The 27,911-nt window shown below is 38.4% G+C and overlaps 1 protein-coding gene across 1 annotated transcript in view; it reads right to left on the reverse strand.

Annotated features, from left to right (window-relative positions):
• Positions 1-16,137, reverse strand: part of fat2 (FAT atypical cadherin 2) — a 49,571-nt gene extending 33,434 nt beyond the window's left edge. The window contains 9 exon segments of the mRNA XM_058797914.1: positions 40-250; positions 602-877; positions 1,054-1,193; positions 3,467-3,677; positions 4,880-5,191; positions 6,583-6,641; positions 8,359-8,670; positions 9,280-12,561; positions 15,911-16,137. Coding sequence (XP_058653897.1) covers positions 40-250; positions 602-877; positions 1,054-1,193; positions 3,467-3,677; positions 4,880-5,191; positions 6,583-6,641; positions 8,359-8,670; positions 9,280-12,532 — 4,774 coding nt within the window. The 5' untranslated portion in view covers positions 12,533-12,561; positions 15,911-16,137.
• Positions 16,138-27,911: the final 11,774 nt, after the last annotated feature.

Genomic DNA, 27,911 nt, shown 5'->3' on the forward strand with positions numbered 1-27,911 from the left:
AAAGCAAAGGCAACATAGTGCTCCAGGCAAATGTCTTACCAGAGTGAAAGGAATAAACAATCTCCGCATTGCTCCCTGTATCCTTGTCCAGGGCTTTGACTCGTAGCACTTCAGTGCCAGTGAGTGCCAGATTACTTATGGTGCCCTCATAATGAGTACTCAGAAAAGATGGGTTGTGGTCATTACAGTCTTCTACATGCACAACAACCTTCGCAAAGTTCTTTTTTATTGGGATCTTCTCATCTCGTACCTGCAATGATAAAGTAAACAGTTTAATGTGTGTGTGGTGCAAGGGTCAGGAAGATAACTTTTGACCACTGATGTTTTTTTTTTCTCTTTTAGGTGCTTAATTGAGGTCAGGAATGTTTCAGGAATGTGGATTTATGGTCTTCCATGTGCTCTGACCCCATCTATATCATTATGTGAGTGACTCAAAATGATTAAATGAATTCTAATATCATTCAACTGGAAAAATAACCAAATGTTTTCATGCCCATTTAATTTAAAAGCTTGTGCGTAATTGTAACAGATTGCACTGGCTACTATTTACATAAGACCTTGAGATGAGAGTCTAGATGAGTCAAGTCAAGTATCTCTTTACCATCACAATTAGTGTATGAGTGGAGATGGTCTCGTAGTCTAGCTCTTCTTTCATGACAAGCACACCGCTCCTTTGGTCCAGGTGAAAGTACTTGAGGCTGTCTGGGTTAAGGCTGCTGTGGATGGAGTAAAAGAGTCCACTGTTGGCATCTGCATCGTGGGCACTGATGTGAAGGATCTCCTTCCATGGAGATGTGTCCTCTGGCACTCTCACCTCATAGAGGCTCTTCAAGAACCTGGGCCGATGCTCATTTATATCCACTACTTGAATGTAGGCCTTAGAGAAGAAAGACAAACCACTACACTCTCAGCTGTCCATTGGCTTAAAGTGAGACATATTAAAATGCTGACCAGATAACAATGGCAAATCTTTCATCTCGCATTCTATTTGCACGCTATGAATTTATTGACTCTGCATTCATTGTGTGATGGATTTGGCATGTGTGCTCATACCTGAGTGGTTATGGCCTGAAATCCATCTGTGACTCTGACTGTTAAGTTGTAATGAGATTTTCTGCCTGCATCCAGACGTCTAGCTTTCACAATGCTCCCTGTGTTCTTCTCAATGTAGAAGTCCTGCTCTTCATCACCACCTAAGGTATAACATCAGCTACTGGTTAGACAAGTGGTTCTCAACCCATCGGTCTGTAACTAACCACATAAATGCAACCACAAAAAAGGCTTGTCAACTTTAAAATAAAAAATAAAAAATAAAACACTTCCCATGTATTATACTCAAAGGCGTGTATCCAATCAAACTTTATGGTGCATATTCATTTGTTGCTTCTCTAGCTGGTCTATTAATCATTGTTTATGTATTTTAATATAACATTCCAGTAATATTATTTAAATGTATGCATTTCAATATTACACAATTACAACAATCCATAAAAGTAATAACTTATTACAATGTTTGTATAGAGAGTGGTGCTTTTAATTATAAATTTATGTAACCACGTTGCTTCAAACATTCTAATTCAATATTATATTTATATAATGAAGATTAATGCATTATAATGTTTGATTTTAAGAGAATTGCTTACTTTTGTACTGTTTTTGGTTCTGTTTTAGGTCAACACTCAGTGTCCAATGTAAAATCTGCTGAGTTAGAAAATAACGTTTCACACGTGGTTTACCAAGTGTGTGTACCCGTATGCATTGCTTTAGGGCTGAGTAACATGAAGTGTTGTGACAGTTAGATTCAGGTGAACTATAATAAACATGCAATCCTCTAAATCTTGTATGAGTAAAATAAGCGCACGAGTTGCAACAAAAAAAGCCTTGATGAAAAGCACCAGCATACTGTAGATTCAACATTTCAGATTATGGGTACCAATCATGCAGTTTCTCTCTAACACCCACATGAGACTTTGTTGTTATACCCATCCTGGTACAATAATGACAGAAAACAAGGGCACTCCTGTGACACTATTCATCACATCAGCACTATTGTTTAAGGGAAAATATTTGGCACATGCATGAAAAGACCAGACGTCTTACTCAGTGGGGGTAAATTCATGCTTGCTTTAACAGATGGTGTTTATTAAAAATTCCACCTATTGAAGATTTTCTGGTCCTGATTTAATAACTATATTTTCAGGTGCCTATTCACTATTTTTATTTCTAACCTTTACAAAGCAGTCTTCAAATGGATCTATCTCTTTGCTGAAGATCAACCATATCTAATACTGGCCTTGATGGAGGTTTTGAGATATATTCTGAACAAAAGCTGTCTGATGATCTTTTTTAATTAATACTACATAATTGGCTTCTCATGGGCTGCTACAGCAAAACAAAGCCTTCAAACTAAATGATGAAAAGTCAGGGTTAGGGTTAAAGTTAAACACACTAGAGATGCAACTTCTAACCAACACTGCACTAAGATGAATATGAATATTCTTTCTGCTGTTTATGTAAATTATTGATTTTAATATAAATTAATACTTTGAAGTCCATCATAAAACCATTATAGAATATTTAATGCTTTAATGAACAAATCAAATATGCACTGTTAATTCAGGCATGCACAGTAATAATCCATGACTTATTACAATATTTGCGTATTTTTGTCATTGGTTTTCTTTCTAATTAAATAGGTGCAGGGTTTACAGACTAGCACTTTTAATTATACATTTAGGTAATCACATCACTTCTAACTGTCTAGCTTCATTTATCAAGTACAGAATCAAATTAAAAATCATAATTTAAAGCACAAAGTAAAAATACATATATATGACCTAACATTAATAAATCACAAAATTATGCATGACAAATTCAGAGCTATGTGTAAGTTATCTGAAATGTATGACTCTGGGTCTCGTATCAAAGAGTCTTTTTCATCAGAATGACCACAGTTTTCTGGTTAAAATATAATGTGTTCATATCTAAGAGTAAGATAACGAATGTAAATTAATGCGGGCCTCGCTGTCTTCATTTCAGAACCACGCTGAGATAAAACAAGATCTGTACCCAACAGGTGAATTCTCTTCCATGCGATTCGTTTTCCCTCCCTACTACAAATGCTTGTGATTTATTTCCACTGAAGCTCATTTCTCTCGGAGTGAGTCTGCAGGGCTGAAGGTAAGAATGTGGGAGCAGAGTGAAGGTCAGGTTCAGCCCTTAACCGCAGGCGAATATGTGCTGCTTGCACGGCTACAGAGAGACTGATGGCAGAGCTGTGAGGAAGGCAGCTCCTCTGGTGCTCTGGCTTGTCATCTGAAGAAATGTGTCACTGCTAAGATCAGGCTCCTGGCACAGATCTCATCACGTGACACCAGACCCCCTACATGCTGTAGCATGATACCCAACATACTTACTGTTTGACTCTAATACAGTTAAGTTTGATAAGTGATAGAGATGTGCTTACCGATAATGTCAAACAAGAGAAGGTTCTGTGGGATCTCCGTTCGGATGATTCCCACCATGTCAGTGACAGGATCGGTCTCCATCACCACATAGTTAAAGGGAGGCTCATCAAAAGCCAGCACATCGGAGCTGGGCTCAGGTTGGGGCAGCCATTCAACATGCAGACGGGTCTTAGACATTCTTGGAGGGTTGCCTTGGTCTGTTGCTTGAATCTATTATAGGGAAGGAGAAAACAAAAGGTGAAAAACATATAGAATATATCATGTGATATTTGTTGCCATAAATTTGGTTTATGTTTGTAGAATGTAATGACTTGTATTGCTTAAAAATACTGCAGATTCATATACATCATTCTTGAAATATGACTTTTGAATTGTGGATCATTTGCACTACTGGCTAATTATTATTATTATTTTTTAATAATTATGATTTTTAAATATTTTTATGCTTACCAATGCTGTTTATTTGATTTTAAAAAAATTGTGAAATATTATTACAATTCAAAATAACTGTTTTCTATGTGAATATATTTTAAAATGTTATTTATTCCTGTGATGGTAAAGCTGAATTTTCAGCATCATTATTCTAGTCTTCAGTGTCACATAATCTTTCAGAAATTATTCTGTATCATGGTTTCCACAAAACTTTGCTAATAAGAAATAAATTCTTCCTATTAGAATGATTTCTGAAGGATCATGTGACACTGAAGACTAGAGTATGATGCTAAAAATTCAGCTTTCATAATTCAAAAGTCATATTTCAAGAAAGATGCATATGAATCTGCAGTATTTTTAAGCAATATATCCTGAAATCAAGTCATTGATTTCACTAAAACATTCGTCAAGCATAAAGAAAATTTATACCAACAAATATCACAATATATTCCATAAAATTTTGGTCATCACACTAATAAATGACGTTTTAAAATAATCAAATAGAAAACAGTCCCTTTAAATTGTAATAATAGTTTACAATGTTACAGTTTCACTGTATTTATGATCAAATAAATGCAGCCTTTGTGAGCAACAGATACTTAAAACATTTTTTAAAAATCTTTAAAAAATCTTAACTTTTGACCTGTAGTGTACTTCTTACTACAAAAAAATTAAACTCATGTGTGATTTCCCCCCAAAGCTGTGATAGAACTGTGACATGAGTAATGAGTTAACAACAGTATGAAAGTGAAAGTGACGTGACATGTGGCCAAGTATGGTGACCCATACTCGGAATCAGTGCTCTGCATTTAACCCCATCCCAAGTGCACACACACAGCAGTGAACACACACACACATATTTCTTAACATATTCTGTATAAATGCATTTTTTTAAAATACTGATTCAAATGGTTGTTCCAAACCAAATCAAAACAGCGTGAGTCAACCTAAAAATCCACAGCCCTAATTTGTATCCGTACCGTCAGAATACTGTAGCTGCCCCGAACAAACTCTCCTCTAGCTGTCACCACCCCGGTCTCAGGATGAATATTAAACCGATCCTCACTGCTGTCTTCCAGACTGTACTTGACCATGCCGTTGGGCCCCACATCGTCATCACGGGCCACCATCCTGTAGATCTCCTGAGGCCCAGCCATGCTCTGCCGCTCAGGGAGTTTTACCTGGAAAAGCTTATGGCTGAACTGAGGGCTGTTATCATTTTCATCCAGGACTTCAATGACTACGGTTGCAGTCGAGCTTAGTGGAGGGGCCCCTTCATCTGATACCATGACCTAAACAACAACAGGAGAGGAAAACATCATGAACATCATGTGCACAAATCAAAAACGCATTTGTCTTTAAATTAACAGCTGTTCCACAGAGTATTTAACTCTCTGTTGCATGCATTATGAAATTTTAAAAATGTTTAAATATTTCGATGTAACACTGTAATCAAACACAAGACAAACTATAAAACTGGCTCTTAGGTTCACAAATCCAAATTTTACTTAAACATTAAGGTAACACTTTATTTTAAGATACAGTCCTTGTAATTATGCATAATCATTAATTATGCAATTACATTAATTACATACATAAATTATGCATGTAATTATGCATAATCTGTTGTTATTATAATAGTAAGTACACATGTAATGTAACATGGACACCATAAAATAAAATGTTTCCAACATTAAATAAATATTAAAAACAGAGATATTTAATAATGAATAATACAACAGTCTAAATATAAAATATTATAACTGCAATATTCTTTATATTAGCATTTACTGTAACCATATCCACAGAATTCATATCCATTTTACTTTCCAACAACATTTCTTTGAGGCAGCACATTTAAACAAATAATGTATGTGACTGTAACTGTTTTAAAATGAAGTTTACTCACTATGTGATTCAAATGTGAATTTTCAGCAAATTGTTATCAAAAATCAAATGTAATTTTTTAATGGGTGATCAAAAATGTTTTCAAAATCAACCCTTTTATTATTACCAATTATTAAGCACACTACAAATATGCTTCATGTACTTCACCCAAAATGAAATGCTGTTTCATAGGACTAATATAATGCTTTTTATAGGACTAATTTTAAGTGAATCTTCGTGTATTTCTTTACCACACAACAACAGCGCCATATCAAATGATTCAAACTGATCATGTTTGATTAGTGAACCAGAGCAACCAGTTTGTCGAAAAAAATAAAAAAAGTAAAAAACTGGCTCAAAAGAGTGATTCATTCACAAATTGGACAGATCTGGTTCTCTGATTCAACACTGACTCAATGATTCGGTCACAATGGATCTGAAGTTAACAGCACACTAGAGGAAATGATTATGAGTGAATCATTTTACATTTCTGTCTGTTCAGTACTCAAAAATGAGCTTGGCTTCAGATGACTTAAAATAAGTCATATATACATTTATCATGCTTTTTTGTCCTTTTGAAGCTTATGGACACTGTGAATTGTTGTATAGCAAAGACGAACCTGAATATTCTCCAAAATTTCTCCTTTATGTGTAACTTACAACTATCCATTTAAGACTATAATACATAACAACACACTGGAAACACAAACAACAACCTGTTCTCAGCAATCAGCCAGAGAAAGGCTCAGGCCTGAGGTTCATGACCTAGTAAACAGAAGGAAGCAAGTGAACCAACCTCAATGATATGCTCTGCTTTTTGTTCCCGGTCCAGAGGAGCAAGGGTGCTGATCACACCTAAACAAACACAGAAGAAGAACAGACAAGCTGATCAATGCCACCAGCTTCAGATGGATGGCACACCTGTTCGTTCACACCAGGCTGCCCGTTTTACTTTCCCTTCTTTGTTTTTCAAGCTTTATTTGTTTTGTTCCACTGTTTATACTAGGTCAGCCTGTGGTATACAAGCCGTGGGAACAACGATTATTCACATCCGTGTCAGTGAGGATTTAGCCAAAAGACCAGTCTTCCCAGCTGCCAAGAAACTGACTGAAAATGAGCCACGGCTTAAGAGCCACTGAAGTGTTGTGAATTAGTAAAAGAGGTTTTCAGACACCTTTTTACAACTGGGTGTTAGGGGCTTGGATAAGTGTGCTCCATGGCTCAACAGCTGATTTCAGGCTAAGGGCGGACAAAATGCACCAGTGACTGCAATAAACGCAGAGTGTCGTTTCAGTAGACGAGGGTTGGCAGGGACCCACAGTGTCTATCAACTTGTGCAGCACTCAAAACAAACCCTGCTGGGCTTTTATGACAGCCTGTATTTAGGCAGGCAATCCTGAAAGTGTGGTTTTGGCATTAATGCCCACCTGTGGAAAGATCGCTCTATCGTGCATGGGACAATAGGCAACTGCATGGATTAAAAAGACGTCTTTAGCACTTTCAGCATGCAAAAAAGCATCCCTTTTTGACTCTATTCTTGTGTCTTAATCTCCCTTAGAGCATTTGGCTTTTGATAATGTAAACTCTGTTCCCAACCCACACAAGAAATATTTGGCTTGCCTACTTACTCACTAAAAAGTGTTCATATTCGATAAATGCTATGGTTTAGTGGTGCTAAGCTGTTAAGGCGGTTAGCTTAGTCATAGTGTTCATTCTAACGATTAGTCATCTCAGTCTGTCCTGTCCTGACATGGAGAGCCAAAAAAACTCTAGTCCCTTTAGCCCTGAGGGAAGCAGGCTAAACCATACTGAAGTGTGATTTGTTGCTGTCTCTGCTGGCTCTTGAGATGTACCATCGATTATATTACACTTTTATATTCATTTAGCATTCTCCTTGATCCCCCTGGACTATAGAGTGCATGCATACAATATTCATAGAGATCTCTTTTAAAAGTAATGCTTCACACCGGTTGGGTTTTGGACAGAACTTTTCACCTCAAGCTTCCAGCCAAACCCGCCAGCACTTTAACAATGGAAATGCAAATATAGAAATTTTTTAAACATCTACAAATGAACATTTCGGTGTGGTAGATCCTTCATATAATACAACCCAACCCCCTGTCTTCTTTGTAATCCTTGACTATTAGCTAAGGGTGGGGCATATGAAACAACAAAGAGACAGGATTTAGTAAAGACAAGTGCGAGCTTGCAACGCTGGTTAATGCAGTTCTAATTTTCATAGCTAGTGTTCAAAGGCCAGGTTGAGCTGCAAAAAGGGTCAGAGGTGTTGCGGTTTTTGTGACTCTGTGGGCCTGCTTAACAACTGTCCTCACCCTTGACATAAAATGACACACACTGATCATAGTATTCACAGTAATTAGAGGTCCTATTCATTGTGCCCTTCACAAGGCATACCACCCTTATAAAAAAACATGTGCTTAGACACGTTTTATCAATCCATCAAAGATTGCATGACATGAATCACCAACTTGTGCCATTTCATCATTCTCATAAAAAGCCAAAACTGATGAACAAGTACTTTCTGATGGACCATTTGAAGTATAGAGTTTACCTGTTTTTGCGTCTACGGTGAAATATACGCGTTGAGAATCTAGGATCTGGAACGCGAGCTTCCCCTCAGAGGACTTGTCCATGTCGGTGGCAGATACTTTTAGCACAGATTTGTCCTTTGGCAAATTCTCTTGCACTGTGCCAAAGTAGACAGGCTGGGACAGCTCAGGGGGATTGTCATTAATATCCCAAACTTCAATGTAGACCTCGGTCCAGGATACCAGTGGTACAGTGCCCAGATCTTTTGCATAAACTGTCAGCCAATAGTGTGGCACGGCTTCACGATCCAGAAGGCCTGCGGTCCGAATAACACCTGCAAAATGTAATTGTCTTGAATTACTAGCCAATAGCAACAGCAATATACTGCACATTTAACAATAACTGTGTGCTTGCCTTCATTTAATGTTAAACATTCGGTTATACATTATTTTAAGGACCAATTCTCACTATTAACTAGTTGCTTATTAGCATGCATATTACTAGCATATCAGCAGTTTATTAGTACTTATAAAGCACACATTAATGCCTTATCCTGCATGACCATATTTTAGATCCCTTAACCCTACCCTATACCTAAACTTGAAGGGATAGTTCACCCAAAAATGAAAATTCTATCATTAATTACTCGGATAATTAAAAATAATATTAAAAATATTACTACATATGATTGTGTAGTCAAAGAATAATAGTTTATGTAATGTAACAAATGCCTAAAATCTTTCAACGTGCAGGAGAAAGCCATGTATCATTTTGTCTTTACATATGTTTGGTGTGCCTAATGACTGATCTGTAAATGTTTGAACATGCAGGGTTGACCCAACATGCTTAAGGCAGGTGCTGTAAAAGAAAAGGTCAGCAATATCCATGAGGTATTTTTCTATCTAGGTAAAGCATGTGAGACGTGTTGTATTCACAATCATACCTGTTTCTTTATCAACTGTGAAGACGCCAAGCCCTGAGCCATCATGGATGTAATATCTGACTACTCCATCTCGTCCCATGTCGTTATCTACAGCGGTTAGTGTCAATACTGAGGTTCCTACCGTAGCATCCTCCGTAACGGCTGCGTTATGCACAAACTGGGTAAAGAGGGGCCGGTTCAGGTTTTCATTTACATCTAACACTTCAACCTCAATAAAACATGAAGATGATAAAGACCGAGGCTTTCCGTGGTCTACAGCTCGAACAGTTAGATTATATGACTGCTGCTTCTCAAAGTCCAGTTCACGCTCCAGAGTCAAGCACCCTGTGGATGTATCCAGGAAAAACGTCCCTGCTTCGCTGTTCTTCAGGTTGTAGCTTATGAGACCTCCACTCTCCAGATCTAAGTCAAAGCTTTCGACCCATAACAGCACTGTGCCTGGAGGAACGTCCTCAGGGACTTTGATCCTGTAGATTGTAGGTACAAACTTTGGAGGATTGTCATTGATGTCCTCCAGTACAACCACCAGATCTGTAAATGAGAAAAGCTGTGGGTCCAGTTTGGCTTGATCTCTGGCCTCAATTGTTAGGTCGTATCTGCTAAAGGTCTCTCTGTCTAAAGGCCCAGTTACTTTCACCACCCCTGTGACTTCATCAATCTTGAACAAATCGGTGAAGGTTAGCAATGAAAATTGAAATGCTCCATTGTCTTCAGAGTCAAAATCGACTGCATTGACTTTGAATATGCTTTTGTCAACCTCTGTGTTTTCTGGGATGTTCACAACATATCTTGGCTGAGAAAATAACGGAGGATTATCATTTGCGTCAAGAACGTTAACAGCAAGAAGCTTCCATGTAGAGGTTTGTGGAGATCCCAGGTCATACACTGTTATGTTGAGAATGTAAAACTCTTTTTTCTCTCTATCCAAAGCACTGATTATCTGCAGTTCACCTGTGTTCATGTCAATAGTAAAACATCCATCCTCATTTCCACTGGAAATTGCATAGACAAGCTTTCCGTTGAAGCCAGAGTCATTGTCAGTGGCATTAAACTGCAACACCGATCTATCGAGAGCAAAGTCTTCCCTGACATCGATCGAGCTTGGTGTGCCTGCAATAAACTTTGGAGAGTGCTGGTTAATAATATGAACGTCAGAGATGTACTCTTCCTCTTTAGCGTTGAGAGACGGCTTAAATGACTCAATAAGCTTCTCTGTCAGCTGTCTTGTAATTCCGGTCTCCTCGCAATGTGTGGTTGCGACTTCGCCCTTGCTTGTGATACGCACAGTCACGGTGTTGGGCTCGGCACTATATTTGCCATCATTTGCTATTATTTTAAGAATATATAAAGGATTTTCTGTGCCTTCGGAATTTGAGGGAATTACTCTAGCAAGTTTAATGGAGCCAGAAACAGGGTTAATTGTAAACAGTCCATCATCATTCCCAGACTCTATCCTGTATATGATCTGCTGCAGCTCATCCAGATCAAGTGCTGACATCTCTGCAATACTCTCCCCCACAGCAAAGTCTCGAGGTATGGAGGCATTGCATGCCACCCGCTCAAACACTGGAACATTGTCGTTGACGTTGGTCATGGTGATGGTTGCTGAGCATTCGCTTACTCTGTTAAAAGGGCTTCCGCTATCAGAAGCCCAGATTCTCAGGTGGTACCATCTCTTCATGAGCTCATAATCAAACTCCTGGGAGGTCGAAATCACACCGGTCAGTGGGTCTATATTGAAAGGAACCGGACTTGTGTTTGCTATAGAGTATGTTACAAAACCATTGTTATCTTTGTCCACATCGATAGCAGAGACAGCCAAGATGCTTGTTCCGATAGGGATGTTTTCAGGCAGAGAAGCCTGGTATGAGGGCAACGTGAACCTGGGGGCATTATCGTTTTCATCAATTATATCCACAACGACACGGGTAAACGCTTCTCCATCATTTGCTGTGACATCAAACTCGTAATGAGAGTGCTTTTCAAAGTCAAGAGTCTGAGAAGTCATTATCACACCCGTTTTGGCACTGATTTTGAATTTATAGCTATCTGGGTTTTCTTTGATGCTGTAGGTAATATTTTTGAAACTCAAACCTACAGATACTCTAACTACGTGACTTTTCGGTGGAGAAAATTCACTGAGAGTGACGTAATAGAGTTCTTGTTCGAATGCCAAAGGTTTAACTTGAGGAGGAGGAGGGATATGCACGGTTTGTATTGATGTTAGCAAAGGAGGTTTTCTTCTGTCTTTGGCTTGCAGGGAAATGTTTACTCCAAATGGGTTTTGCGACCAATCGGTCCATTTTGTTGAGACCAATTGAAAGCCACCATCATGCAACGTCGATGGAATAATCTGAAACCACTTCAGCGGATCTCCTTCAACTATACTTAAAGATGCCACTTTCTCCTTGGGTTCCGTTTTTATGTTCACACTTATTTTGTCGTCATCTGTTTGTGGAGTCGCTGCACTGGTGGGTGTGACGAGGGTAAAGTTTTCTGTCACGTTTTGTATGGTCACAACAACCTTAGCTACATTTCCAAACTTCTGCACGCCAGAGATTTTCTTTGTCCTGTCCTCTGCCAGCACAGTCAGCTCATACCTGTCTCTCTGACTGGCGTCAAGTGCCTTGATAAGTGTAACGGTTCCAGTGAACGGATCAACGGCAAAGGGGTGTGATCTAGTGGTGAATGAGTAATAAAATTCTGCGTTGCTGCCAATATCAGCATCCGTTGCGCTCACTCTCACCAGACTGGACTTGATCGGTGTGTCTTCTTTGATTAGCGCATGATAAGAGGCAGGGTAGAAGAGTGGTTTCAGATCATTTGTGTCAAGCACTTGGATCGATACCTTTGTTCTAGCTCGGTTGTCATAGGTGCTTTCAGTAGCCTCGACGGTGAGAGTGTAAATGTCTCGTACCTCTCTGTTCAGCACAGCCGAGTAACTGCTTCGGGTTTTGATTCTCAGAAAGCAGAAATCTCCTACGTTTACCTCCTCGGCTTTGAAAAGGCCATCGTCATCGCCAGAGACAATCTTGTACTTAACCTCCCAGAAGGGATCAGATAGTATGATGCCCATTCGGACCGGGCTCTCCGTATAGGTCCTGGGGGCAGAGTTCTCATAAATGCTGGCATTATACAAATGATGGGTGAACCTCAGCAGAGAGTTGTCTTTAACCAGGCTCCCCTGACATCTGGTTAGCGTTCCTAGGATTGCTATGACAATGAGAATTATGGCTGTGTCTGTGAAAGCCATTCTCACTGTCTCAACCTGGGCCCGCAGACCTGAAGAGAAGAAAAAAAAATGTTTAACATTCCTTTATTTTTCTGACAAGTAGACCACGACATGCTTTTACCAAGAGCTGATATGCCAAAGTAATATTACAATGACCATTATCTAACCATATACCGAAACTAGAAGGTGCAAAACCCACACACATATTCATCTCATTGTCTGTTTCACCTAGTGAAAGACCATAGTAAGGAATTTTTTGTCCCGTTTTGACATGCCTTGACAAGCTACATTACATTGTTTAACCGTGAGAAGAGCACCAGAACTCTTTAAACCAGGTGATACATTTTCACATGGTTGAGCCAGTTTTCTTTAACTACAAGTCAACTACAACTAGCATATGAAAATGGGTTTTGTAACTTAAACTACATTGGGATGCTATTTAAATCGGGTACTAGAATTATTTATTTTGTCAGGCACCCCTGACATTGAGCTTCCCTTCCTCACCCTCTTGTTTGACAGCAATTTTTAAGGACAAGATTTAACCCAATGTTTCATATCCCACCCAGTTTCAAATAAACTTACAATTTATTCCTAAAACAAATATGTTTACTTTAGTATAGGGACAAATTCTCACTATTAACAAGTTGTTTATTAGCATGCCTATTATTAACATATTGGCTGTTTATTAGTACTTACAAAACACATATTCTGCATAAACATATTCTATATCCCTAATCCTACCCAATATCTAAACTTAACAACTACCTTACTAACTATTAATAAGCAGCAATAGGAGTTTGAGGCAAAAGTCATATTTAATGGTTTGTTAATGGCGAGAATTGGACCTTAAAATGACTATATATTTTTTGGGTAACACTTTACAATAAGATGTCATTACTAACATGAACAAACAATGAACAATGCATTTATTACACTATTTATTAATCTTAATTATTTGTTAATGTTAGTTAATGAAAATACAGTTGTTCATTCTTAGTTCACGTTTACTAATGTTGTTAACTAATGTTAACTAATGAACCTTATTGTAAAGTGTTACCATTTTTTGCTTTGGAGCCATGAAAATGCATTTCAATTTAGTCTTTAGTTTTATTTTTTTGTCAGTTAAATTAGCTTGAATTTCAAATATTAAGATATTTTAGATGTTTTTACTTAAAAGTTAGCAAACTGACTGAAAATGTACTTTGAGAGGTTCCAAATATTGTATAGCATTAATCCACAAAAATGGACTTTTATGCCCCAATACAGTGCGTGACACCAGGTAAAAAAAAAAAAAAAAAGGACACTGTAAAGATTTAAAAGCAAGCTGTATTAATTTACGTTTATTTAAACTATTATTCTCCGTCAGTCTCCTGTATATTTATGTAAATGTATGATAACAGTTCTAACCGCCATAAATCTCTCAAGATGGGGGTGGGGTAAATGGAGCCATATTTCCCAGAACGCATCAATGTGATAGAGGTAGTAACAGAGAATGAATCTGTCCCATACTGGTTAGACTTAAATAAAGCCTGCGTTTCTGTGTGGGTTTCAGCAATAATACTTCTTAACTCTTTTGAAATCTCCTGAAATCCAACTGGTAAGAGTTGTGAAATCCCTCAGGGTGAGTCTGTTAGCAGTAGGATGTGCAGTGTGCTGCCCTCCAGCCTACACTCTCACAGCTACCTGCCGCCACACGTTCAGCCAGGCGGCACACACTCGGATCAGGTTTCACTATCAGTTCTCACTTTGCCAGTTTTGTTAGATTTAATGACATTTAAGGATACTGTGAACAGTTCAGCACGCTTGCACTCTTGTGATGGTACTAAATCAAACTTTACATGCAGCAAGCACTAATAACACTCAGGAGAATCACATCAAAGCAAACTGTAGCATGCGTTTAAACATGTACTACTGTAACCACAAGTAAGCCAACAAAGTGCAGTCTTCAACTATTGCACATACAGCAATTTTTCATACTCTACAGGAGTTCTTATTACTTTCCCTGCACGATCAATGCTTTGTGGTGCATGGATTACTACAGGATTACACTAGCTCTTGCTGTTGGTTTATTGTTTGCAAAAGTTGTGGCCAGAGCCAAGCATCAACATGCCCACAGATGCGTCATTTTTAACAGAACAGCTAGTTTGGCGGTGTTGAGACATTACGGATGACGCTGAATTGAACTTCCTCCCAAAGTGTTTTTGAACTGCCTGCTAATTAAATGATGATAAACGTAATTATCTTTATTTAAAGCAAAGCAATGAATGCATGTTTTTTTTTTTTGTCATATTCCATTGGAGATTAAAGATTAAATCCTTTCCTCATAAAAAAAAATATTTTTTTGAAAAATCTGTGAGTAGGTTCCCTATCTGTCTATGGATACTTACGTGAGGACCTCATATAAATTTCCTCACATCCACACCTAGTGCCACAGGGAGGCAATTATCTAAATTGCTAGGAGGGCTTCAGAGAATGGATAGTTTAGAAAATTGGCTTAAAACCCAGTTTACTTGGACCTGGACATTTAAGGTGACCACCTTCTTGTTATCGTCAAGGTGTCCACCTTAGTCTATAACCACCTTGTACCACAAAATGTTCAATAAATGTTCAATATGTAATCAACTCAATGTTCAGTATATAATCTCTTAACGACCACAACACATTAAAGGCCTTGATGGATGAGATGTGAAATTGCTGTGTGTATTTAGGAAGAAATAACATTTTATATTGACCGAGATTACCCAAGGCCCCAGTGAAAAGGTGTTAGAATAGAGGAGAGCTTCTGTTTGTGTTTCAGATAACAAGTCGAACATTTGAATTAACAATAATAATATAAAAAGAATATTACTATGTGCTTTAATAACTAATTTTTATAAACACACAGACCTGTGAAATGCACTTGCACAGTCTTCGCATTAGTAATTACTAACACCTTTTTGTTTGTACCAATATTTAAAATACTTTTATCTGTATTTTGTGTGTGTGTGTGTGTGTGGACCAATTCATGCATATTACTATCATATTGGCTGTTTATTAGTACTTATAAAGCACATATTAATGCCTTATTCTGCTTGACCAATATTTTAGATCCCTTAATCCTAAACTTAAGAATTACCTTACTAACTATTAATAAACAGAAAATTAGAGGAGTTTATTGAGGCAAAAGTTGTAGTTGATAGTGAGAATTGGACCTTAAAATAAAGTGTGATCACATGAGTTTCATCTGCTTAATTGAAACACTTGTAACAGCCTACCTGAAGCCCAAAGAAATGCTTACCACAGCGAAATAACAAGATTTATAAAATCCCACAAAGCACCACTTTTGGATGTAGATTAAAATTCACAAACAGAAATGAAGCAAAGAAGTTCAGCTGCATGCCTGACATCTCAGAAACTCACCTGAGGTCCTCGACTGCGTGCATAAAACTTTTCTTTTCTTTGCATAAAAAGTCCTCACACCTTTGGTATGACAGTATTCCAGTGCGGAAATAAATCTAATAGCTTTTCATCCATAATGAACACTAAAACTCTGCCAGAAAAGCCAGCGCTGACGGTTCCAGCTAATTTAGCATGTTCACGACACTAAAGAGTTGCAAGGCTGGTGAGACACCTCATTCCCTGAGGAATCAGGTTGATCTTCTCCTCCCCAATCCTGATGACATTGTCCCTCCCTCTGAAACCCTCCCCCTAAACTCAGCCCAACACCCGTCAACCATCAGCCGGGCACACAGATTGGAGGCGTTTTTACCCTTTCTCTCTCTCTCTCTCTCTCTGTCGGTCTTTTTGTTTGTTTTAGCCTTTGGGCGAGGTAGATCTCTAAGTTTTACACAAAGTCCTGTTCAAAGTAAAAGCACACCTCATAGGTTTCATATTGCTGAGTACAGTACAGAGTCTCTGCTTTGTGCTAGATGCAGTCACCTCAATGCTTTTGAAGTCTGTGGACAAAATACTGAAACAGACTTAAGAAAATTAGTGGCTGATTAACTCACGAAACCGCTCCAACGGATACCAGAAGGCAATTACCTATCATTAGTGCTAGCGCTACTGCTAACAGCCTGAAGCACATAGTCTTTGTTGGACTGTTATGTAAACAGAGATCACTGTTCACACTCAGGCTACCTATAATGCAATGCGTATCATGTTGAGACGCAAGGTGAGCACTTCTTTAGCAGATTCCCCAATTAAAAGTTCTCCACAGTCACAGACCCAAAATGGCTTCAGAACTGTACGTTGAGGTACGACAGCACTTTTGCGTCCAACTACCCGCCAGAGATGATGTAAACAGACCCCGCTCTATGTGCCAAGACCTGCCGTGGAGCGAGAGAGGATGAGCACATGGAGCAAGCACGGCCCACAAATAAGACTCAACAGACGGTGGGCACCGGGCCACCGGCAGCAGGTGGACTTCGCCGAAGTGCATTTTGAGGATGAAGTGAAAAATGTGCAACCCTAAGGGCACGAGAGAAAGCCACATGCATCTACATTTCACAATGCTGCTTATTTGGACAGTTTTATGAGTGGATTAAGCATGTTCACATCAGTATTTAGTGACATCCTGTCTTTTGAGAGCTTGTGGACTGACATGATTTCACACCATATCTTGATAATGGATCAATCATCACTTACAAAATGCAAGGAAGGAAACCAAACCCCTTAATCCTAGGATACACAAACTAAAAGATACAAAGAGTTTCTTGGCACAGCCTCAGAGCGAAGCGTTCACTATCAGTCAGCAGAAAAAGCAGTTTCATCTGGGTTTTACAGACTTGAGTGACAGCTCTGTTTTATCTGCATCCTCTCAGATAATGTGTTGACCTTCTCTTTGTGTGCTTCTCTGATTCTTCATGTCCTCATTTGCCTTGAATTTACATTAACCGTCAGAGGACTGTGAAGGAGTGAAACAGAGTGTGTCGTGGTGTTCAGCTTCCTTTAAAAAACGCTAAACTTTAATTAAGTCATTGTAGTCACTCAGGATGTGAATATTTGCATTAAGTCACAATCAGTCTTTCCAGACATGGTGTGTCAATTTTAAAAAGCCGTTTCAGGAGTGATGCTGTATAGTCCCATAGTAATAAGCAAATAAATGGATATTGGCAGACACTTAATTATTTCTAATTTCTTTCTAATGGCTATTCTTGATTATCCGATCATGATTATTTGTAGGCTATATTTATGCAATAATGTTAAAGTACATATGAATGTGTGGATAGAATTTTACACTAATATTATTTTTTTTTTTAATTGTTTAAAAGTACTTTTAAATAATTTAAAGTGAACGGACTGGTTTGAGTTTGAATTTTACATTTACACATTTTAAATTAATATTATTTTGATGTCCAACATCAATTAATACTGTTAATAAGGCAGGGTGGAGGCAGGCTAATCCTACTAATCTACGGCCTGTTCCTCTGTCATCTACCACTTTGCTCTCTATTCCAATTGGTCTCTGGAACTGCCAGTCTGCTGTAAACAAAGCAGACTTTATTCCTTCTATTGCTACTCACTCCGGCCTCAGCCTCATGGCCCTAACTGAGACTTGGATCAAACCTCAGGACACTGCCACTCCTGCAGCTCTCTCCACTAATTTCACTTTTTCCCACACCCCTCGCACAATTGGGAGGGGTGGAGGTATGGGTCTCCTTATTTCAAATGATTGGAAATTTGATCTTCTACCATCCCTTACAGGCAACAGTTAATTTGAATCTCATGCTATTACTATTACCCACCCTGTTAAAATCCACGTTGTAGTTGTGTATCGTCCCCCAGGTCAACTGGGAAACTTCTTGGAGGAGTTGGTTGCTCTCAAACTTTCCTGAAGATGGTACTCCTCTGGTACTGCTTGGTGACTTCAACATCCACCTAGAAAAACCCCAGGCTACTGACTTCAACACTCTTCTCACTTCATTTGACCTCAAGCGAGTGTCTACTATGGCTACTCACAAATCAGGTAACCAACTGGACCTCATCTACACACGCTACTGCTCCACTGACAACACATTAGTTACTCCACTGCACATCTCAGACCACTTCCTCATCACTTCTAACCTCACACTAACTCCTGACATAGCACACACTCCCCCACAGGTCACCTCGCCGTAACCTACGCTCTCTCTCTCCCTCTTGCTTTTCCTCAATGGTTTCATCTACACTTCCTTCACCCTCCCAGTTTTCAGCATTGGACACAAACAGTGCTACTGACACTCTTTGCTCCACTCTAACATCTTGCCTAGACAACTTTTGCCCCCTTTCATTCAGACCAGCACGCACTACCCCCTCTGCCCCCTGGCTGTCTGATGTTCTCCGTGAACATCGCGTTAAACTAAGGGCTGCAGAGAGGAAGTGGCACAAATCTAAAAACTCTACTGACCTTAGTGCGTATCAGTCACTCCTCTCTTCCTTCTCTGCAAATATCTCCATTGCTAAAACGACATACTACCACAACAAAATCAACAACTGTTCAGACTCTCGCACACTTTTCAAAACTTTCTCTTCTCTTCTCTGTCCTCCTCCCCCTCCTCCTTCATCAACTCTTACAGCTGATGACTTTGCAATTTTCTTTACAAATAAAACAAGAACCATCAGTGACCAATTCCTCCCACCACAAACTGATAACTTCTTACCGACAAATACACACTCTCTCACCTCCTTCTCTCCTCTCTCGGAGGCGGAGGTCACCAAACTCATCCTTTCCAATCATCCCACTACCTGTCCGCTAGATCCTATCCCCACTCACCTCCTTCAGGCCATTTCTCCTTCAGTCATACCTGCGCTTACTCACATTATCAACACCTCTCTTCACTCTGGTACATTTCCCACAGCATTTAAGCAGGCTCGGGTAACCCCACTGCTTAAAAAACCCTCTCTAAATCCAGTACTTTTAGAACACTACAGACCGGTATCCCTTCTTCCATTCATTGCAAAGACACTTGAGCGAGTTGTGTTCAACCAACTCTCTTTGTTTCTTGCACAGAACAATCTTCTGGACGACAACCAATCTGGCTTCAGAAGCGGCCACTCTACTGAGACTGCCCTACTCTCGGTTACAGAAGCCCTGAGACTGGCAAGAGCGGCTTCCAAATCCTCTGTACTCATCTTACTGGACCTGTCTGCTGCTTTTGACACAGTTAACCATCAGATCCTCCTGTCCACTCTCAGAAAGATGGGCATCTCAGGAACCGTGCTCCTGTGGTTCGAGTCTTACCTCTCAGATAGGTCCTTCAGGGTGTCTTGGAGGGGTGAGGTTTCAAAGTCACAACTTCTGGCTACTGGGGTTCCTCAAGGCTCAGTGCTTGGACCACTTCTTTTCTCCATCTACATGTCATCATTAGGATCGGTCATTCAGAAGCATGGCTTTTCTTATCACTGCTATGCTGATGACACTCAACTCTACCTCTCATTCCTACCAGATGATCCGACGGTAGCTGCTCGCATTGCAGCTTGTCTGAGTGACATCTCTAGCTGGATGAAAGACCATCACCTTCAGCTCAACCTTGCCAAGACAGAACTGCTCGTGGTTTCAGCCAACCCATCACTCCACCACAACTTCTCTATACAGCTGGGTTCGTCAACCATAACTCCTTCCAGGACAGCCAGGAACCTTGGAGTTGTGATAGATGATCAGTTAAGCTTCACAGACCATATTGCTACAACGGCCCGGTCCTGCAGATTTGCCTTATACAACATTAGGAAGATTAGACCCTTCCTGTCTGAGCAAGCTGCACAACTCCTTGTCCAAGCTCTTGTTCTGTCCAGACTGGACTATTGTAACGCGCTCTTGGCAGGCCTTCCATAAATATTATCAAGCCTCTACAACTGATCCAGAATGCAGCAGCCAGAGTGGTCTTTAATGAACCGAGGAAGGCTCACGTTGCCCCTCTCTTCATCAGGTTGCACTGGCTACCAATAGCCACTCGCATCAAATTCAAGGTACTGATTTTTGCCTACATGACGACAACTAGCACTGCACCAATATATCTAAACTCACTAGTTCAAACTTATGCACCCTCCAGAAGCTTGTGTTCTGCAAATGAACGACGCCTTGTGGTGCCATCACAAAGAGGTACCAAATCTCTCTCACGGACCTTTTCCTGGACTGTGCCCATCTGGTGGAATGACCTCCCGATCTCAATTCGTAAAGCTGAGTCTTTAGCCATTTTCAAAAATCATCTAAAGACACATCTTTTTCGCCAGCACCTGACCAACTAATACTAACACTTACCTATTATGTCTGTCTGTCTTAAAAAAAAAAAAAAAAAAAAAAAACTAGCTACGTCTACTGTGCTGGACTAACTGAGACTTGTCGTGGCACTTGTATACTGCTGCACTCTCGATGGTCTGATTGCTTCTATTGTTCTCATCTGTACGTCGCTTTGGATAAAAGCATCTGCTAAATGATTAAATGTAAATGTAAATGTAAAATGTAATAATGTTAATGTGATACATGATATAAAAGAATAGCAGACCACCCAAGCAGTTATCAATTTAATAAATGTTTTTATTTTATATTTTATTATGTTTTTTGAGAAAGTTAAATCATAACACAAACAACAACAATACAAACTCTAACAAGAAGCACTTCTGTAATTAATAACTTTCAATATAGCTGATTTTTCTGTAAACTCTTGTGCAGCTCTTTTCCATACTGCAACAATTCATAGCAATTAAAAAAGTTTTTAAAAAGACAAAAACACCATGCATGTGGTCTATATAACTCATGCATTACACTTCAAGTCTACTGAAGCAATATGATAAGTTTGTGTGTTAATGGCAGACTTTTCATGTCTAGATGAACTGAAGTAAACGGCACAGAGAGTTTTTATGGGGAAGGTCGGATTGTTTTAAGAGCACAGGCTACAAAACAATGATCTCTTTCCTCCAGGGCTATAGTAATTATATTCTCATAGTGCCAAAACAATCATACATTTTTTAAGATTTTGGCAAGTACGGTTTTATTTATTGTAAACATACACTGATCAAAGCTTGTCATCAGAGTTTGTTAAGCATCGCAACTGGGAATTTGCCCATAACTATATTTCATGTTAGGCTGAGGTCAGAATGTTCTCAGATGTTGAGAGCTCCTGCAGATTTTACTGATAAACCTAAAGCCCCGTCTGTGACTTTCTCTCAAGGTGAGTACTATTTAGTCATGGTTCTGAATATTGCATGGTAGTATTGATTACCATGTGGATTTCAATGTGTTGGTTTCAGGAGCATGATGTGGTTACTAACATGATAAGCAGAAAGAATGAAACAGATTAACGAGTTTACAGTGCACAGATGGACAGATGCCCCAACTTTACTTTGCTACCTGAAAACACCTGATGAAAGCAGGCATAAAACAAGCATGGAGAAATACCACAGTGGTACGATGAAATTTGTCTTTGAAATATCAAATAATTTACTTGTCTTATCTTGATTAAAACAATATTTCACCCAAAAATTAAAATGAACTGAAAATTTACTCATCCTCAGGCCATCCAGGATGTAGATGAGTTTGTTTCTCATTAAAACAAATTTGAAGAAATGTAGCATTGCGTCACTTGCTCACCAATGGATCCTCTGCAGTGAATGGGTGCCGTCAGAATGAGAGTCCAAACAGCTGATAAAAACATCACAAGTAATCCATACCACTCCAGTCCATCAGTTAACATCTCGTGAAGTGAAAAGCTGCATGTTTGTGAGAAACAAATCCATCAAGACATTTTTAAGTTTAAACCATTGCTTCTGGCCAAAAAAAAAAAAGAAAAAAGTCTATGCCCTGTTGTCCTCTCACATCAAAATTAAACAATATATTTGTTTAGAGCTGTAAACAAATATATTGTAAATAAATAAATATTATGGATAGATGTATTTTAGCCATGGAAGCAACTGAAGCAAGTTAAAAAATATCTTAATGATGAATTTGTTTCTTACAAACAGACAGCTTTTTACTTCACAAGACATTAATTGACTGGAGTGGTGTGGATTACTTATGCAAAATTGTGATGTTTTTATCAACTCTCATTCTGACGGCACCCATTCACTGCAGAGGATTCATTGGTGAGCAAGTCGTGTAATGCTACATTTCTTAAAATCTGTTCCAATGAAAAAACAAACTCATCTACATATTGGATGCCCTGAAGTTGAGTACATTTTGTTTTTACTTGAAATGGACTGTTAACTCAAAAATGAAAATATGTCATTGTTTAATCTCATTGTCTCATGTAATTACAAATTTAGATTTAGTTTTTCTTACATAAACCACAAAATAAGGTATGGTGGTTTTTGCAATTTTAGCTTGACAATCCCTGGTCATCATTAATTTAACTGTATGAAAAAGAGCAGCATGAACATTGTGCTAAACATCTCCTTTTCCATTTCATTGAAGAAAGAAAATCTCAGGTGTGAAACGACATAATGATAAGTAAATGCGAATCATTGGTGCATGTCTACACAGTTGGTTACATTAACTCAGACTGCCAATCATCTGGCATTTAAATTGTTGAGATTAGGCAACTCTTGATGATCTCTGATTGAAATGCTGGCCAATGAACGGCACAGTTGCTACTAATGTTTGTAGCGCTTGGACCTGTCACGGGCGCATTAACTGCATCATTAGAATGAGAACAGCTGCTTGCAGCCTGCATAACAATTCACACTGAGATCACAGTGGCAGCGGGAGAGGGATCAGGACAGCTATGAGTTTGAGCTCACTCATATGTCAGTCTGACTCTGCAATGCTAATCAGAAGATTCTCGTACTGCCTGTTTCTGTAAGATAATGAAGGTCCCATCAGAGCAAATCATTGGCTTATTGTGTTCACATGACAGGGAAAACTATGATCCTCCTGTATTATTTAACAAACCAGGTATTTGAATAGATAGATGTTAATCTGAATCGAGTCCTGGTTGAATGTTATTTCATGCGCGGCTTTAGACTGCATTGTCCAAGCGCACAAAGAATTCCTGTCGGTTCAGTTCTTCTACAACTGACTACAAGGCATACTGTGCATGATAAACCACAACTACACATGTAATCGTTAACATTTTAAGAGTATCTTTCGATAAAAGTTTATGTTTCGATTGCTCAGCTGCTTGCAGTTTTCTTCTAGTGTAAAGCCTGACCGGTTGTGACATAGATGCTTTGTTACAGTCATTAGAGTTTGGTCAAGACAGGTAAATCACTTGTAGTACCTTCTATTCAAAAGAATGCTGCCATTCCATCTTCTTTCCTGAGATGAGAGTAATTTTCTTTCAACAGGCCTTTTTGTCAGATGGTGGAAGAAATAGATGGAACTCTTTATTGTTAAATATGTGTGACTTTTGCTTGCAGGTATGAAAAAGTGGATCGAAGTCACCTTGAAGAATAAGGTCTGTTTTGGACTAGTCTGTGCGTATGCATTGTTGTTTTGATTGTAGCAGATCAAGCAGACGTGGCAAATATTTCAGATAAAGTAAAGTTCACTGGGTCAGACTGGAGGATAAAACTTTACCCACCTGCTGCAACCGAAGATATTGCATTTAAAGGTTAAAGAGATAGTGAAATGTGAGAATTTTGTCATTATTTAATCACCTAATATGTCAATACAATCGTGACTTCAAATCCCCAATAGTTAGTAAGTCAAATCTGGGCAATGTATTTATATAAACAATAAAAGTTATCTATTATCATACACAACCATTAAAAAGTGCGATTTTTATAAAGAAATTAAAACTTTTATTCTGCAAGGATGCACTATAAATGGATTTACTCTTAAATGTTATAAAAGATTTCTGTTTCAAATAAATTATGTCCTTTTGAACTTTCTATTCATCAGAGAATCCTGAAAAAAGCAGCTGTTTACTATGGAAGCTTGTTTCACCAACAGGATAAAAAAGCTCACAATTCTGACTTTTTTCCTGCAATTATGAGTTTATGTCTAACAATTCAGCCTGCAAGAAAAAAAAATCTAAAGTCTAAAAGTCTAAAAAGTCAATAGTAAGAAAAAAAAAAGATGTCAGTTGTGAGATAAAAAGTTGCAATTACCTTGTACGTTTTGTTCCACGGTGTAAAAAACATAATTGCAAAAAATTAAATCAGAATTGTGAGATACAAACTCACAGTTCTGAGAAAGAATGTCTAAATTGTGAGATTTAAAAAAAAAACTTTTTTAAAAAAACTTTCTTTTTTTCTAGCAAGCTTCCATAATTTTCTACATAATAATAAGAAATCAGCATAGAAATCATCAAATCAGTATTTGAATGATTTCTGAAGGATCATGTGACACTGAAGACTGGAGTAATGATGCTGACAATTCAGCTTTGATCACAGGAATAAATTACATTTTAACATAGATTAAAATAGAATATATTTGTAATAATGTTTCACAATATTACAGTTTTACTGTATTTTGATCAAATAAATGCAGCCTTGGTGAACAGAAGAGAAGTCTTTCAAAAACACTTTAAAAAATCCCAAACCCAAACTTTTGAAATCATTCGTAAACATTAAAAATAATCATTTTTGGCCATACCAGCAGGGGAAAAAAAACAAAAAAAAACATTGACAAATACTAATTCAATGGTGTAGAAAACTAAATGAGGCAGAAACAAAAGCCATCTCAAAAAAGGCTCTGAGACGCGTGTTCCCACTGTCTGTTGAGCTATAGGCTGTAATTACTAGTTTTAAATGTGAATTCTACCATGCAAATCTCCCATTAGTGTAACACTGTGAGAAAATGTGCATCTACTCCTCATTCATTTTATCAGTCGTATATGTGAGAAGCTCATACACATACATCATCCGAGTCACTGAGATCTCAGCAGCAATGCAACACTTCACAAGCAATGTTTTCATAGTCTTACAAAAACAAGTCTGGGTATTAATCAGTTCACCCCACAAAGCCAGCAACTTTTCTCACTCGAGGCATTATTGTGCGGCATGTTTTTATCCACCCTGTTCTGTCGTAAGAGCGCCGCATGCCAACAGGGAACGAAGAGTGCTAGAGGGGAGAAAACCTTTCCTCGTGTCACGTCGTCATCGCCTGGCCCGGCTCTAAGCAGGCCATGAGGGTGGGGGGGGGGGGTTTGTGGGCGGGTTGAAATGCTGTTTAGATACTGGAGGAGAGAGAGAGAGGCAGATGGCGCGTGGTTGGGGAGAGAGGGGACAGGACTAGGCTCAGCGCAGCAAGCCCAGGAAATACAATCAAACTCTCAGCAGACCCGCTGAGTCTGACATACAACACATCTCTCTCTTTCTCAATCTCAGTCTCTCTTTAAACATTAACATATACCTGCTATGGCCATTTGCTATAATTTAAATGTGTTTCCAAAAGGTCACTAATATTATGACCTGTTCCAGACACGTTTCTGGACAGAAAACTACTGAGACTGAAATAACATGCACATATGTGTTTGGATGCACATGCTGTAAGTGATGTCTTCTGTGATACAGGAAGTCACATATTAAAGGCAGAAAATGCACACATTCAGTTCCACTGTAAATAAGAGCTGAATGAGGTCTTCATGTACTTCATGTAAATTAGCTGGTTTCATTCAAGTGATATATTTCATTCACACTTTAGTTTGGAGACCAGTTCTCACTATTAACTAAAAAAATAAAATAAAATGTGCTGCTTATTAATAGTTAGTAAAGTAGTTGTTAAGTTTAGGTATGGGGTAGTATAAAAGGATCTAAAATACAGTCATGCAGAATAAGGCATTAATATTTGCTTTATTAATAAGTGTTTTAAGTATAAGTGGTTCCTAAACTAAATTGTTACCAATATTTTAACACTTTTAAATTGATTAAAGTAAATTTTAAAAGGGAGATTAAATAGAGTCTGAAAACTGCACATATCCACTTTTATGTTGTCTGAAGCATTGAGTCTTATTATGAAAGTCTGACAGTTTTACAGTATAGTTTTTAAAGCGAATTAAACTTTGATTGGCAATGACAGAAAGTGGAAAGAATTTGACTTCGAATTTGATGCAGGTACAGTGTTGTGAAAATGTATTTTCCCCCGTCCTGATTACTCCCTTTTTTTGTGTATATATATCATACTAAACAGTTTTAATATTTAAATAAAACACAAAATAAAATAAAGGCAACCTGAGTAAACAAAATACAGTTTTAAATTATAATTTGATGTATTAAAGTAAAAAAGATTATTTACACTCTTAAAAATAAAGGTGCTTAAAAGGTTCTTCCCAGCGATGCCATAGAAGAACCATTTTTGGTTCCACAAAGAACCTTTCAGTCAAAGGTTCTTTAAAGAACCAACTCTTTTTTGCCTTTTCATAATCTGAAGAACCTTCTTTTGCCACAAAGAACCTTTTGTGAAACAAAATCGTTCTTCAGACGTTAAAGGTTCTTTATGGAACCATTTAGACAAAAAGGTTATTTTATGGCATCGTGAAGCACCTTTGTTTTTAAGAGTGTAATTGGCCCTTTTCACATTTACGGGTTTCTCAGAAGCGGAAGTCGTCATAGCCACAGCATTTCATATTTTTAATGAAAAACAGGATTTACGGTGCTGATGACATTTAAAATGTGTCATCACAGTCTATAAAAAGGGCCCATTCCAGCTGTACTTGTGTAAATATTTATTCACCCCTGTAGTTCCTAATTCTATGGAACTGCATTCATAAAGGGGCCTAAATACCATTCAATTAATTCAACGCTTAAAACTTTTGCAACAGCTTTTTCCAGAAATGATGAGGAAGAACGTGATTGAAATACATTAGTCTTCGAAGGGTTACAAAGCTATTTCAGACGCTCTCAGACTCCAAAGTGCCACAGCGAGAGCCGATATCTCCAAATGGAAAAAACTCAGCACTGTAGCAAACCTTCCCAGAAGTATCCAGCCTTGTGAAATTCCTCCAAGAGTACACCGACGACTCATCCAGAAAGTCACAAAAGACCAATGGACCAAACTAGATTATATTTTCAGAGTGACCTTGTTAAAGTCGTGACTTGAACCCAATTGAGATGCTGTGACAGGATCTTAAGCGGGCAGTTTATGCTCAAACCCTCCATTGTGGCTGAACTAATGCAAAGAAGAGTGGTGGCACTGATCTCCAATTATCGGTAACATTTGGTTGTAGTTATTGCTGCTAAAGGTGGCACAAGCAGAATTTAAGGTAACACTTTATTTCGATAGTCCACTTTAGACATTCTACTAACAGTAAGTAACTTTGCAACTACATGTCAACTAGCAGTTATTAGAGTATTACACTGTAAAAAAAAAAATCAGAAGTTGAGCCAACTTAAAAATTTAAGGCAACCAGCTTCAGCAGATTTTTGAGTTTACTCAACTTAAAAGGTCAATTAGTTGTACATACATTTGTGCATGTTTAATCAACATAATATATTAAGTTGAGCAAACTTTTAGTTAAACTTCCAATTTTGTTTTTAGTTGACTAGAAATATAGGCAAGGCAAGG

This window comes from Onychostoma macrolepis, chromosome 14, assembly GCF_012432095.1.
Source record: "Onychostoma macrolepis isolate SWU-2019 chromosome 14, ASM1243209v1, whole genome shotgun sequence".
NCBI classification, from domain to species: domain Eukaryota; kingdom Metazoa; phylum Chordata; class Actinopteri; order Cypriniformes; family Cyprinidae; genus Onychostoma; species Onychostoma macrolepis.